The following is a 13,876-nucleotide window of genomic DNA, read 5'->3' as shown; positions in this document are numbered from 1 at the left end:
TGGGGTGGTTACGGGCTCGGCCAGTGGGAGCACGGCGACTCTGCAGTGTCTGAAGGAGGTGGGGGGCTATACAGGCTGTTCAGACCCACCGGCCCTTAGTGCCCTGGTCATTATTGCAACAGAAGGCCCAGGCTCTGTGTCTTCTCCAGGGAGCACCCTCAGAGGGGGTGGGACCGAGAGCAAGGCCAGGGTGCTGGGTGAGCACAAGCTGGCTGCACCAGAGCAAAGGGCACAGCTCTGCCGCCTGCAGGCCATGGGGAGCCCTGAGTTGATGCACTTACGGCCATCGCAGCCCAGGAGGGGCAGAGTGGCTTAGGACAGCTGGCCAGAGCCCTTTACAAAGCCAGTCCTGCAAAGGCCCCACCCTTCATCAGGTGATGCCGGCAGGCGCTGGCGGCTCCCCATTGGGAAATCAAAGCTCTGTCCAGTCCAGCCCCCGGGAGGCAGGGGGCAGCGGCTCCCGCAGGAGGTGCCTGTGGGCAAGAACCACCCAAGCTGACCCAGTGCATGGCCACCTGGGGGAGGGGGGATTCTCCTGTGGCCTCCTGCTGCTGTCAGCAGGATCTCTGGCCCCAGCTTTAGGCAGAGGGAGCGCAGGTGCAGAGGGTAGGGCAGCCCAGCCATCAGCCCTGCTGTGGGCTCTGCAGCTGGCTCCTGCAGGGGTCCTGTCGCCACCCCCAGACTTGGCTGGGAGAGAGTTGCCAACTCTCCCAGGCTGGCCAGCCCAGAGGCTGGCTGTAGCAATGGACGCTGGAGTGTCATGTCCAGGAGAGGTGGCAACCTGATCTCAACTGGCTCCAGCTGCAGGGAGGGGAAGGGGCTGTACCAGAATCCCAGGGCCTGGGAGCCACAGCTGGCTGTGGCTGCTGCCTCCTGCAAGGGTCGCCGCTAGTGGCGGCCCAGCGCCAGGCGCCCGAGAGCGGCCGCCACGGAGGCGACGGCAGTGGCGTTGGCCTGGCAGCGGTAGAAGCCGGACTGGGTGGAGAAGCAGCTGTCGACGGTGTCCAGCAGGCCGGGGTGCTGGGCCTGCCCCTTGCTGCTGGCGTAGAGCTCGGCCTGCTCGTTGGGCTGGTGATGCAGCACCACCAGGACGGCCTTTCTCGTCGCTGGGCCGGGGGGAGAGAACAGCGTTAGGGGCAGAGGCGGATCCAGGGCCCCGGGTCCCACCCAGGGGGGTGGGGGTCCCCTGTGCCTCCCCCCACACCCATTCCACCAGCAGCATGGCCTGAGCTCCATCCTGGCCCCACGGCAGGGAAGGGGTTGTGGAGGGCCGGGGGCTGGACCTTCCTGCAGGGCAGGGGAGCAGGGTCCCAGCCCCGGGGCTTCTCCATGCCCTCCCCCCCGTGCTTCTGCTGGAGGGGGGGCGGCTGCTGCTGCTTCCTGGCAGGGCAGAGGCATTGAGGGGCGGCTGAGAGGGGCAGAGGGCTTCCCCTGCTCCAGCCAGCCGCTGCCGCCATGGAGCCCGAGCACAGCATGAGGGCTTCCCCCTGCCCTGCCACCCAGGGCTCTGGCCTTTGCGGGGCAGCAGTGGATTTTGTCCCCCCCGGGTCCCCCCATTGGCTGGGGTCCTGCGCCTCGGCTGATCCACCGCCCTATGCTCTGCCCCCTCCTTAAAGACGGGGGCAGGGATAAGCACTGACAGCTGCATCAGCTGGGCAATTCCCTGCCTACCCCAGGCCTGGGCCAGGCTGGCCTGTTGGGCCCACCAGCTGAAGGAGCGGTGCCCTCGGTCCCCTTGTTCAAGGGTAGTGGGGCAGAGACCGGCCCGGCCCCTGCCGGCGCCAGGGCCACTCACCTGGGATCCCCTCCAGGGCGTTGCTGATGTCGGTGCCCGCGCGGGTGGAGATGGGGCAGAAAAGCAGCAGCGGGTGGCTGGAGTGAGGCTCGTACTCTCCTGCCTGGAGGGAGATGCCCTGGGCTGCCAGGAGATGAGCCAGCTGGTCCACGAACTGCCTCTCGCAGCCAGCCGTCTTCCCGCTCACGCGGACCTGCAGGGGCAAGGCTGGCAGGGAGCGGGGCTGGTCAGAGAAGAGGGAACACGAACAGGGGGCGCAGCAGGGGACCGTGTCCGGCTGCGTGCTAGTTCCCCCCCGTTCCTGTGCGTGGTGGTCTGCTCACTGGGGGGCTGGGGCTCCGGAGGAGTGGGTATAAGCCTCAGAGCCACTACTGGTCAGGGAGACTCCCCAGTTACCCGGATGCTGCACCAGCTGGTACCCAAGGGAGCTGTCGGTTCTACCCTTGTCATGACCCTGAGCTGCTCAAGGGTCACTTTGGTTAGGAGGGTTTGAGGACCCTTGCTCAGTCGCACAAGGCATGTCCTCAGCCACACCTGCCCCAACCCTCCACTGCCCTCCTACACCCAGCCCTCCCTTCCCCCCACACCCATTCTTAAGCCCATGGGGGCTGGGAAGCCACCAGTGTGGCATAAATCCCACAGAACAGTTGGGAAAGCAGGTCTGATGGGGGCAGGTGATTAAAACTCACAGGTAAGTCATAACCACTGAGACCTGGGAAATGGGTCAGAAAGAGCGGGGAGCATGGGCTCTAAGAGCAGTGATAAAGGAGACACGAGAGAGAACTGGGGGCAAAAGCAAACCAACATCTCAGGTGACAGTAAATACACGAAGTTTGGGGAACACACAGGAAGACCTCGAAATCACAGAATTGTAGAACACTAGGACTGGAAGGGACCTCGAGAGGTCATGAAGTCCAGCCCCCTGCCCCAATGGCAGGACCAAGTACTGTCTAGACCATCCCTGATAGACATCTACCTACCCTGTTCTTAAATATCTCCAGTGATGGAGATTCCACATCCTCCCTTGGCAATTTATTCCAGTGTTTGACCACCCTGACAGTTAGGGACTTTTTCCTAATGTCCAACCTAAACCTCCCTTGCTGCAGTTTAAGCCCATTGCCTCTTGTTCTATCCTCAGGGGCCAACAAGTTTTCTCCCTCCTCCTTATGACACCCTTTTAGATACTTGAAAACCGCTATCACGTCTCCCTTAATCTTCTTTTTTCCAAACTAAACAAGCCCAATTCTTTCAGCCTTTCTTCACAGGTCACATACTCTAGACCTTTAATTATTCTTGTTGCTCTTTTCTGGAGCCTCTCTAATTTCTCCACATCTTTCTTGAACTGCGGTACCCAGAACTGGATACAATACTCCAGCTGAGGCCTAACCAGCGCAGAGTAGAGCGGGAGAATGACTTCTCGTGTCTTGTTCACAACACACCTGTTAATGCATCCCAGAATCATGTTTGATTTTTTTGCAACAGCATCACACTGTTGCCTCGTATTTAGCTTGTGGTCCACTATAACCCCTAGATCACAGAATCATAGGGCTGAAAGTCTGTGGGCCCCACTACCAGCCCCTTAATCATTTTTGTTGCCCTTCGCTGAACCTGCTCTAGCAAATCCACCTCCTTTTTATACTGGAGGGCCCGAAACTGGACACACTATTCCAGATGTGGCCTCACCAGTGCCGAATAAAGAGGAATAACTACTTCTCTGGATCTGCTCGAAATGCTCCCTTTCTGCTGGAGTCATTCCTAGACAGTCTCTCCCCATTCTATGTCTGTGAAACTGACTGTTCCTTCCCAAGTGGAGCACTTTGCATTTGGCCTTATTAAACTTCATCCTGTTTACCTCTCCAATTTATCCAGATCATTTTGAATTATGACCGTATCCTAGTCAATAAACATAACTCTGACAGCAACAAGAAGTCCTCTGGCACCTTATAGACCACCAGATACTTTGGAGCGTCAGCTTTCCTGGGCAAAGACCTGCATCTGATGAAGATGCGTCTGACGAAGTGGGTCTGTGCCCATGAGAGTTTATGGTCTAAAATATCTGTTAGTCTGTAAGGTGCCACAGGACTTCTTGTTGCTCTTGCAGATACAGACTGACACGGCTCCCTCTCTGATACTTATGACAGTTGACATCACAGAGATTGGTGGGATAATACACAAGTGGAATATTTGTATAGCTGGGTACTTTATGCAGGAAGGGCAGGCAGTGGTGTGGCCTTATGTCAAAGATGCATACACGTGGGGTGAGGCTGAGACTGATGTAGGAGACAGACCTGTTGAGAGTCTCTAGGTGAGGATAAAACGGTTTTGTCAGGGTGGGGGTCTACAACATCTACCTGACCAGGCAGAAGAGGCAGATGAGGCTTTTTTTTAACAAAATCATCCAAAGCACAGGACTTGGTGGTGATGGGGGATTTCAGCTACCCAGACATCTGCTGGGAAAGTAACACAGTCGGGCACAGCTGCTCCAGCATGTTCTTGGAAAGGATGGGGGACCATTTTTCACTTCACAAGGTGGAGAAAGCTCCTGGGGGAAGGCTGCTCTAGGTTTGATTTTAACAAATAGGGAGGAACTGGCTGAGAATTTGAAACAGGCAGGCAGCCTGGGAGAAAGTGACCATGAAATGATCGAGTATGTGATTCTATGGGACGGTAGGAGAGAGGAGAGCAAAATAAAGACAGTGGATGTCAAGAAAGCACACTTCAGCAAACTCCAGGAGCGGGTAGGTAAGTGGGTCCATGGGAAGCAAGACTAAGAAGAAAGCAAGTGAAAACAATTGACCATTTTTCAAAAAGACATTAAGGCTACGTCTACACTAGCACACTACGTCGAAATAGCCTATTTCGAAGTTAGGACATCGAAATAGGCTACTTCGACGCGTATCGTCTACACGTCCTCCAGGGCTGGTGCCATCGACGTTCAACGTCGAAGTAGCGACGGGGAACATCAAAAGGAGCAGCCCTGGAAGGAAATGTGGAGCATCCACACACACAAGTGCTCCCTGTCGAAATAAGGAGCCAGCAAAGCCCCAAGCCGCTCCCTTAAAGGGCCCCTCCCAGACACACTCGGCCTGCACAGCACAAGAGCCACAGAGCCGACAACCGGTTGCAGACCACGTGCACGCAGCATGGACCCCCAGCTGCAGCAGCAGCAGCCAGAAGCCCTGGGCTAAGGGCTGCTGCGTGCAGTGACCATAGAGCCCCGCAGGGGCTGGACAGAGCGTCTCTCAACCCCTCAGCTGATGGCCGCCATGGAGGACCCTGCTATTTCGAAGTAGCAAGACGCGAATCATCTACACCCGCCCTACTTTGATGTTGAACGTCAAACATCGAAGTAGGGCGCTGTTCCCATCTTTGGATGGGAATATCGATTTCGACGTCTCACCGCCTAACATCGATTTCAACATCGAAATAGCTCACGGCACGTGTAGACGCGACGCGCGCTATTTCGACGTTGTGCCGGCTACTTTGAAGTAGCCGGCTAGTGTAGACGCACCCTAGGGGTGAAAAAGCAAACTATTCCACTGCAAAGAAGCCAGGAAGTTTGGCATGAGGCTACCCTAAAAATAAGTTTACATATGGAGATACATGTCTTATAGAACTGAGAGGGACCTCAGGAGGTCATCAAGCCCAGTTCTCTGCCTTCTTGGCAGGACCATGCACCATCCCTTTTTTTTTTCCCCCCAAACTCCAGATCCCTAAATGGCACATTCAAGGACTGAACTCACAACCCTGGGTTTAGCAAGCCAATGCTCAAGCCACTGAGCGACCCCTCCCCCTCCGGCTTTACCCAGGAGAGCCTGAATGACCTAAAAATCAAAAAGGAAACCTTCAACAAGCGGAAAACGGATCAAAGTACGTAGGAGCTACGCAAACAAATAAAAGTCTGTAGAGGCAAAATTAGAAAGGACAAGGTACAAGACACACTCAAATTAGCTAGAGACATAAAGGGTAACAAGAAAACATTCTACGAATACATTAGAAGGAAGAGGACAATCACAGACAGGGTAGGCCTATTACTCAATGAAGAGGGAAAAACAGTAACAGAAAATGTGGAGGTGGCAGAAGTGCTTAATAACATCTTTGTTTTGGTTTTCACCAAAGTTAGTGGTGCTTAGACACCTACCCTAGGGAATACCAGTGAAAATGAGGTAGGTTCAGATGTTAATATAGGAAAAGAACAAGTTAAGATTATTTAGATAAATTAGATGTCTGTAGATAACTTAGATGTCTACCCAGGCCCAACAGGTAGTGGTCAATGGCTCAATATCCGGAAGGCGGTCAGTTTCAAGCAGAGTGCTGCAAGGCTCAGTTCTGAGGCTGGTGTTGTTCAACATCTACATTAATGACCTGGCTGAGGGACTGGATTGCATCCTGAGCAAGATTGCGGAGGACACAAAGCTAGGGGGAGAGGTAGATACGTTGGAGGGTAGAGAGAGAATCCAGAGTGACCTGGATAAATTGGAGGACTGGGGCAAAAGAAATCTGATGCGGTTCAACAAGGAGAAGTGCAGAGTCCTGCACCTGGGGCAGAAGAATCCCAAGCATTGTTACAGGCTGGGGACCAACTGGCTCAGCAGCAGTACGATGGAAAGGGACCGAGGGGTTATGGTGGATGAAAGGCTGGATATGAGTAAACAGTGGTCCCTTGTAGCCAAGAGGCTAACGGCATACTGGGGTGCATTAGGAGGAGCATTTTGAGCAGGTCTAGAGTAGTAGTTGTTCCCCTCTATTCAGCACTGGTGAGGCCACATCTGGAATATTGTGTCCAGTTTTGGGCCCCCCCATTAGAAAAAGGATGTGGATGTGCTGGAGCAGGTTCAGTGAAGAGCAACAAAAATGATTAAGGGGCTGGAGCACAAGACCTATGAGGAGAGGCTGAGGGATTTGGGCTTGTTTAGTTTACAGAAGAGAAGAGTGAGGGGTGATTTAATAGCAGCCTTCAACTTCCTGAAGGGGAGCTCTAAAAAGGAGGGTGAGAAACTACTCTCAGTGGTGACAGACGGCAGAACAAGGAGCAATGGTCTGAAGTTGCAGAGGGGGAGGTGTAGATTGGATAGTAGGAAAAACAACTTCCCCAGGAGGGTGGTGAAGCACTGAAACGTGTTGCCTAGAGAGGTGGTGGAGTCTCCATCCCTCAAGGTTTTTAAGTCCTGGCTGGACAAGGTCCTGGCTGGGATGACTTAGTGGGGGTTGATCCTGCTTGTAGCAGGGGGCTGGACCAGATAAGCTCCTGAGGTCCCTTCCAGCCCTGTGATTCTATGAAATCACCAGGGTCTGATGAAATGTATCCTACAATACTCCCCCAGTGCTGGCTGAGGAGATACTTGACAGCCAGAAAATAGTAAGGAGAATTTTAAAGAACAAATGTCAAACCAATGTGATCGCGTTCTTCGACAGGATAACAAGCCTTGTGGATATGGGAGAAGCGGTACATGCGGTGTACGTTTACTTTCTCTTTAATCAAACTAGGGAAATATAACGTAGCTGGAGCTCTACTACAAGGTTGCCTCATAATAAGTTGGATAACCTTCCCCAGAAAGTAGTTATCAAAGGGCTCACAGTCACGCCAGAAGGGCATAACCAGTGGGGTTCTACAGGGACCAGTTTGGTGACCGGGTCTCTGCAATATCTTCATCAAGGATTCAGACAGAGGCACAGAGGGCACCATTCTAAGGTTCGCTGACAACACCAGGCTGGGAGGGGCTGCAAGTGCTCTGGAGGATCAGATTATAATTCAAAATGATCCAGACAAATTGGAGAAATGGTCTGAGGTAAATAGGACGAAATCCCGTAAGGAGACATGCAAAGTGCTCCACTTTGGAAGGACCAACCAATCATAGATCCCAGGGCTGGAAGGGACCTCAGAAGGTCATTGAGTCCAGCCCCCTGCATAAAACAGGACCAACCCTAACTAAATCATCCCAGCCAGGGTTTTCTCAAGCTGGGACTTACAAACCACTAGGGATGGAGAATCCACCACCTCTCTAGGTAATGCATTCGAGTGCTTCACCTCCCTCCTGGAGAAGTAATTTTTCCTAATCTTCAACCTACACTTCTTCCTCCGTAACTTCAGACCATTGCTCCTTGTTCTGCCATCCATCACCACTGAGAACAATTTCTCTCCATCCTCTTTCGAGCATTCCCTCAGGAAGTTGAAGGCTGCTATTAAATCACCCCTCACTCTTCTCTTCTGCAAACTAAACAAGCCCAAATCCCTCAGCCTCTCCTCACAGGTCATGTGCTAAAGCCCCTTAATCATTTTTGTTGCCCTCCGCTGACCCTGTGTCACACGTACAAAATGGGAAGTGTCTCCCGAGACGGAGCACTGCAGAAAGGGGATATAGGGGTCATAGTGGACCACAAGCATAGGACAAGAAGCAAAGGGCTTAAACTGCAGCAAGGGAGGTTTAGGAAGATTTTCCTAATGCCCAGCCTGTCAAGGCGGTCAAACACTGGTATCAATTGCCCAGGGAGGGTGTGGAATTTCCATGACTGGAGATATTTAAGAGCAGGTTGGACAAGCATCTGGCAGCGATGGTCTAGGTAGTGTTTGGTCCTGCCCGGAGTGCAGAAGACTGGATTTGATAGCTTCCTGAGGCTCCTTCCAGCTCTGTGATTCTAAAGATAGTCAGGGCAGGAGGAAGGGCTGCAGAACATCGTTCAACCCCTTGGCGAGGCACAGCCCAATCCATGGAGACACACCCAGCCCCACTGCTCCCTCAGCTTGCCCACCTGTCCATCGCTGGTCCCTGCTTCTCACAGGTGGAAAGAATCCCCCCCATTGCTGCTCAACCCAGGCTCCCTGGGTTAGCCTGGTCAGGGGAAGTGCAGGTGCTTACCTGTTTGCTGGGTGGCCCGGGGGAACGGTGTCTGGGGAGTCCTGGAGAGCAGTGGCCAGCGGGTTGGGAGCTGGATGGATGGATGTTGGGACGCTGGCGCTGCCAACCTGCCCTTCGTCTCCTCCAGCTCCCGCCGTAGCCTCTGGTTCTCAGCGAGCACACGGCTGGCAATTCGGAGGGGAGCTTCTAGAGCCTGGAGGAATTCCAGTGTCTCTGGGTTCGAGGAGCCTTTCAGAGCCTGCGAGGAGCAGCAGGGACTTAGCACATGGAGCAGGCACCAGCCCGGGATACAGGGAGATGGTGCAATACCCAAATCTGACCAAAGCATGGCTGGACTGGGACTCCTGGGTTCTATCCCTGACTCACTGCGACACCTTGGGCAAGTCTCTCAGGAAGCCCAGATCCTTGCAGGTGTTCAGACATCTAACTCCCAGTGCCGTGATCTCTCTGTGCCTCAGCTTCCCAGCTCTACAATGTGGTTAACTGCACGCCCAAAGGGCTGGGTGGTGGGGCGGAAGGATAGACGCACTCCAACCCCTGAGGTGCTGAAGTGCCACTGCAACAGGTAAGTAGCTGGGACAGATGGGAACTGGAAAAATCCAAGCACAGTCTAAACCCAGAGAGGGGCCACAGGGCAGCCAACGGGACAAAGGAGTGATGGAGGCCTACCCCATATATGGTTTTTTTTACCAGTGTCACGATGGGGTACAGAGGGCTTATTCTTAACTGAATCATGCTGTTAAAACCCCAGGATGGACCCAGTGATATCAGGATAAAGATGCTGGACCAGCAACCCCTGTAATCCGAGCACTGGGGTAGCCACCCAGGAGAGATTCAGGTGCTGCCCAGCTAAGTAGCTGCACACCCACAGATGTCTGCATGTGTTTCTATTGCCAGTGCACATCTGCACATGCCTAGGTGCGTGTAACAACATTTATTCCACCCCTGGATGGACAAAAACAGAGCGAACACGAGCAGGGACTTTTCTCTGGTGTTTTGTCCAACACCCAGAACAATCCTGGTCCAGGGCTGGGACTCAGGAGATCCTACCAGAGTAGATACAAATGAGAGCTGTATTAACTAAGTCAGGGGTGTGCAAAATGGGGAGCGGGCCACTTCAGGGGGGCACAAGATTTCATTGGGGGGCACGGCAGGATCGGCTGCTGGGTCTCCAGGCCTGTCCATCTCATTACAAATGTTGACATCTGTTTCTGTGTGTAGTACCAGAGAGGGAGCCGGGCTAGCCTGTACACTATCAAAACAAAAAAGCAGCCCAGTAGCACTTTAAAGACTAACAAAATAATGTATTAGGTGATGAGCTTTCGTGGGACAGACCCACTTCTTCAGACCACAGCCAGACCAGAACAGACTCAATATTTAAGGCACAGAGAACCAAAACCAGTAATCAAGGTGGACAAATCAGAAAAAAAATAATCAAGGTGAGCAAATCAGAGAGTGAGGGGTGGGGGGAGGAGGAGTCAAGACTTAGATTAAGCCAACTATGCAAAAGAGCCCCTGCAATGACCCAGAAAGTTCACATCGCGGTTCAAACCATGTGTTAATGTGTCACATTTTAAGTCTGCATCTTACTAAAGAGGAATTTTCACAACAGTCTTGAAAGAGAGGCTGCTGAACTCTCTTTTATATTCAAATTCGACACATTAACACATGGTTTGAACTGGGATGTGAACTTTCTGGGTCATTATAGGGGCTCTTCGGCAGACTTGGCTTAATCTAATTCTTGACCCCTCCCTGGCCCTGCCCCTCTAGTCTCTGATTTGCTCACTTTGATAATTCTTTTTCTGATTTGTCCACCTTGATTACTGTTTTTGGTTCTCTGTGCCTTTAATATTGAGTCTGGTCTGGTCTGGCTATGGGCTGAAGAAGTGGGGCTATCCCATGAAAGGTCATCACCTAATAAATTATTTTGTTAGTCTTTAAAGTGCTACTTTACTGCTTTTTTGTTTTGTTTCTGTGCGTGTGTGTGTTCACTGTTATACACCAATTAATACACTTTTTACATTCTACCAACTTATTTTCTTGCACGGCCGAAAGGGGTTTTCCCATTTGAACACAGCGAAAATTCCGTCGGTTTGGATTCCATTAGATGGGGGGGAGGGGGGCTGTTAATTGCAGGGATGAAAAGTGGAGCCTGACGTAAAAAATTTGCTCACCCCAAACTACTTCTCCTCCTCAGCCCAACCCTGGTGCACACGGACCCCGGCTCAGGCCCAACGGCAGCGTGTTGCATTGCCTGGCGCTTCTCGCTCGGACAGGCACGTGATGCTCTGTTACCAGTACCTGCAGGAGGTTTTATCAGCTGGACAAGGTGAAGCTGGTTGGCCAGTCCCTCACCTCCAGCTGCATCTGCAGCCTCTCTGCCGTCTTCCGAATCTCGCAGGCCGTTCCAGCTGCCTCCCACTCCCGCCGCGCGCCGAGCTTAAAGATGAAGAGACACGCGAATTGTAGCAGCAGGCTACAGGCGCCCGGCCTGCTTTCAACCTCCTTGTCCTTGCCCATCACTTGAGCATCCTGAACAAGGCTGCCAACATCCCCCCATAGGGCCCAGGGCAAGCTGTGGGGTGGGCCTCCAGAAGGGGCAAGTCTGGGAGCCAGTGTCCCCCCAGCTAGCACTTCAGCAGTGCTCGGCCCATGCTGTTCAGGCTGCTGGTATTCTCACAGGAGCCCAGGGCCCCTTTGCAACAGTGGACCCCAGGGCAGCTGCCCCCTTCCCCCTCGTCAGCGGCCATGGGCATGGGGGTGGATCACTTCAAACTGAGGGATCAATCGACCCAGAGGTGCTGGCACGAGGGGTGCTGCAGGCAGCCCCCTGGCCTGAAGTGCTTTCCATTGCTGTTTGGTTCACTGGCTCTCAGTGCCCCCGCGTCAAGCAGTGGGACAGTCACTCTGTGGGCATATCCACATGGCCCACAGCCCTGGAACATGGCTGCAGGGACAGGGGTGCATCAGATGGGCCTAAGAAGGGAGCCAACTTATGGTTAAGGAACAGGACCCAGACTCAGGACTCCTGGGTTCTATTCCCATTCCGCCACTGGCGGACATCCCTGCTTTCTGCTTCCTTTCCCCCATGCGTAATGGAGCTCTGGCACTTCCCTGCCCCACAGGAGAGTTTAGTGACAACACATGCATAAACAGGAAGCTGACATAAAAATCGGGGGAGTGGTAAATAACAAAGAGGACCCAGTCACTGCCACTCAGCAATCTGGGCTGCTTGGTTAGCTCGGCACAAGCCAACAGGACCTGCTTTAAGAGGGCGTGAGGTCCAAGGCCTTTTTCTGCAGCCACATTAAGAGAGCAGCAAGTCAAGAACCAGGAAGTCACATCGCTGCAGACCCTCGAAATTACAGCCAAACTATGTAACTTCAGCTGCTAAGAAGCTGCCCCTTCGAATAGCACGGACCCACCTCACGTAAGCGAGAAGTTTTTAAAAACCTTCATTTGATTGCATTCTGTCTGGCAAAGAATCGCTTAGCAACCATTGGTCTGAAATCACTACTTCGCTATTCTCCATTGTTTTGGGCTCCTGCCTCTGTCTGCTTCTTTGATTTGTTTCTGGCTGTTGCACAAACTGGGCGATTGTTTTTAAGTCCTGGGGGAAGTCCATTAGGTCTAGACTGCAGGCTTCTGTCGACAAAACTTCAGAGCACATGCCCTGATGGCAGATCTGTGGGCAGCGATGTGCCGGCCGGGAGTGTTCTGTTGACACCTGGTTCCACCAGGAAGAAGGGCTGCCTCAACAGGGGGTTTTTCCGACCTTGGGCCCTGGGGCGGATGGGCCAAATGTCGGAAAAGCCTCTCCCGACAGAACTGTCAGCAAAAGGGACGCAAATCCATTGCACCATTTGTGTCTCTTTTGCCGACAGTCCTCGGCAATGGAGACATAGTCCTACCGTTACTCTGGCTCCCAGCCCTAACGCAGCCCCTCTCCCACTCCCTGGCCATGGCTGTCATCCCAGGGCTGCAGCGCTCACACAAGGCACCCCCAGAGCGGCTGGCAATGGATTAACCACCCCAGGTAGGCCAGGCCCCTGCCTGTGCCTTCCCACCCAGCCCTGCCATGCAGCCAGCTCTGGGGCGGAGTGCAGCAGCGGATTATGGCGCAGTGCTACACCCTGGTGCCAAGGCAGCGCGCAGCACACATCTCGGGGGGAGGCAGGGCAAGTCCCCAGAGGTTATGCGGAGGGGACACACCCTCCCAGGCCCCAACGCCAAACCGGGGCTGGGGCGGGCTCTGAGGCCCGTCCTCACCTGAGCGTCCGGCTCCCCGCCCGCCCGGTCCCGGCGGCTGGACGCCTCTGGGCCCATGCCGAGGAGGCAGAGCAGCCGGAGCATGAGGGCGCCTCCCCGCAGGTCGGCGTCGTTCCGCTGGGCCGCGCAGCTGTGCGCCCCCGGGCCGGGCCCTAGGCGGTACCCCGGCTCCGCTGCGCTCCCGGGGCTGGCGCGCTTGTCCGGGGCGGCTCCTAGGCGGCTGCCGCTGGAAGTGGCGGACTCCGAGCCCTGGGGAACCGGCGGCGCCGTCCCCGCACAGCCCCAAGCCGGCGGGCCCCTCTGGGGCTCGGCCCCTGCGCCCTGGCCACCCCGTGCGCCTTGGCCACCTGGGCGCCCGGGCTCCCAACTCGCCCCACCGCTGCTGGAATCCCCCGCGCCGGCTCCAGCCCCCGGACTCGGCGGGGCTGACCCCTCTGGGGTGCAGCGCCAAAGCTCAGCCATTTCCCGGCAACCCAAACGAAACGAAAGCGAAAGCAGGGCCGGGCGGCGGCGCTCCCTCTGCAGGCGGCCGGGTCACCAGCCAGTCCCGCGGGGCGCTCCGGCCTCCGGGGTGCAAACCCGCCCTGGCACTGACGCAGCGAGACACAAGGGGGCGGCCTGCTCCTGCCCAGGCTGGAGAGATTTACTCTGACCTTTGCGGCCCTAATCCCCTGGGCCTTTGCTGGTGATGACCCTTAGACTTCTTGTTTGCTAGTAAACTGGGTCTTCGCCCGCGAAAGCTCATGCTCCAAAATATCTGTTCGTGTATAACGTGCCATAGGACTTCTGGTTGTGCTCAAGAGAGTTAAGATCAAAGCATCGGAGGGGTAGCCGTGTTAGTCTGGATCTGTAACAGCAACGAAGGGTCCCGTGGCACCTTATAGACTAACAGAAAAGTTTTGAGCATGAGCTTTCGTGAGCACAGACTCACTTCATCAGATGCTGGGCTTGGAAA

At 54.6% G+C, this 13,876-nt stretch overlaps 1 protein-coding gene across 1 annotated transcript; it reads right to left on the bottom strand.

Moving 5' to 3' along the window:
* Positions 1-137: 137 nt before the first annotated feature.
* LOC142010750 (uncharacterized) lies at positions 138-13,383 on the bottom strand. Its single transcript, XM_074989162.1, has 5 exons — positions 12,922-13,383; positions 11,008-11,091; positions 8,653-8,890; positions 1,796-2,002; positions 138-1,106 (listed from the first exon to the last, which is right to left on the bottom strand). Exons 1-5 carry the CDS (start codon positions 13,381-13,383, stop codon positions 889-891), a joined length of 1,209 nt encoding a protein of 402 aa, XP_074845263.1. The 3' UTR covers positions 138-888.
* Positions 13,384-13,876: the final 493 nt, after the last annotated feature.

Source organism: Carettochelys insculpta, chromosome 3 (genome assembly GCF_033958435.1).
Source record: "Carettochelys insculpta isolate YL-2023 chromosome 3, ASM3395843v1, whole genome shotgun sequence".
NCBI lineage: Eukaryota > Metazoa > Chordata > Testudines > Carettochelyidae > Carettochelys > Carettochelys insculpta.
Note: the sequence above shows the minus strand (reverse complement) of the source record. Positions and strands in the feature narration are given on the sequence as shown.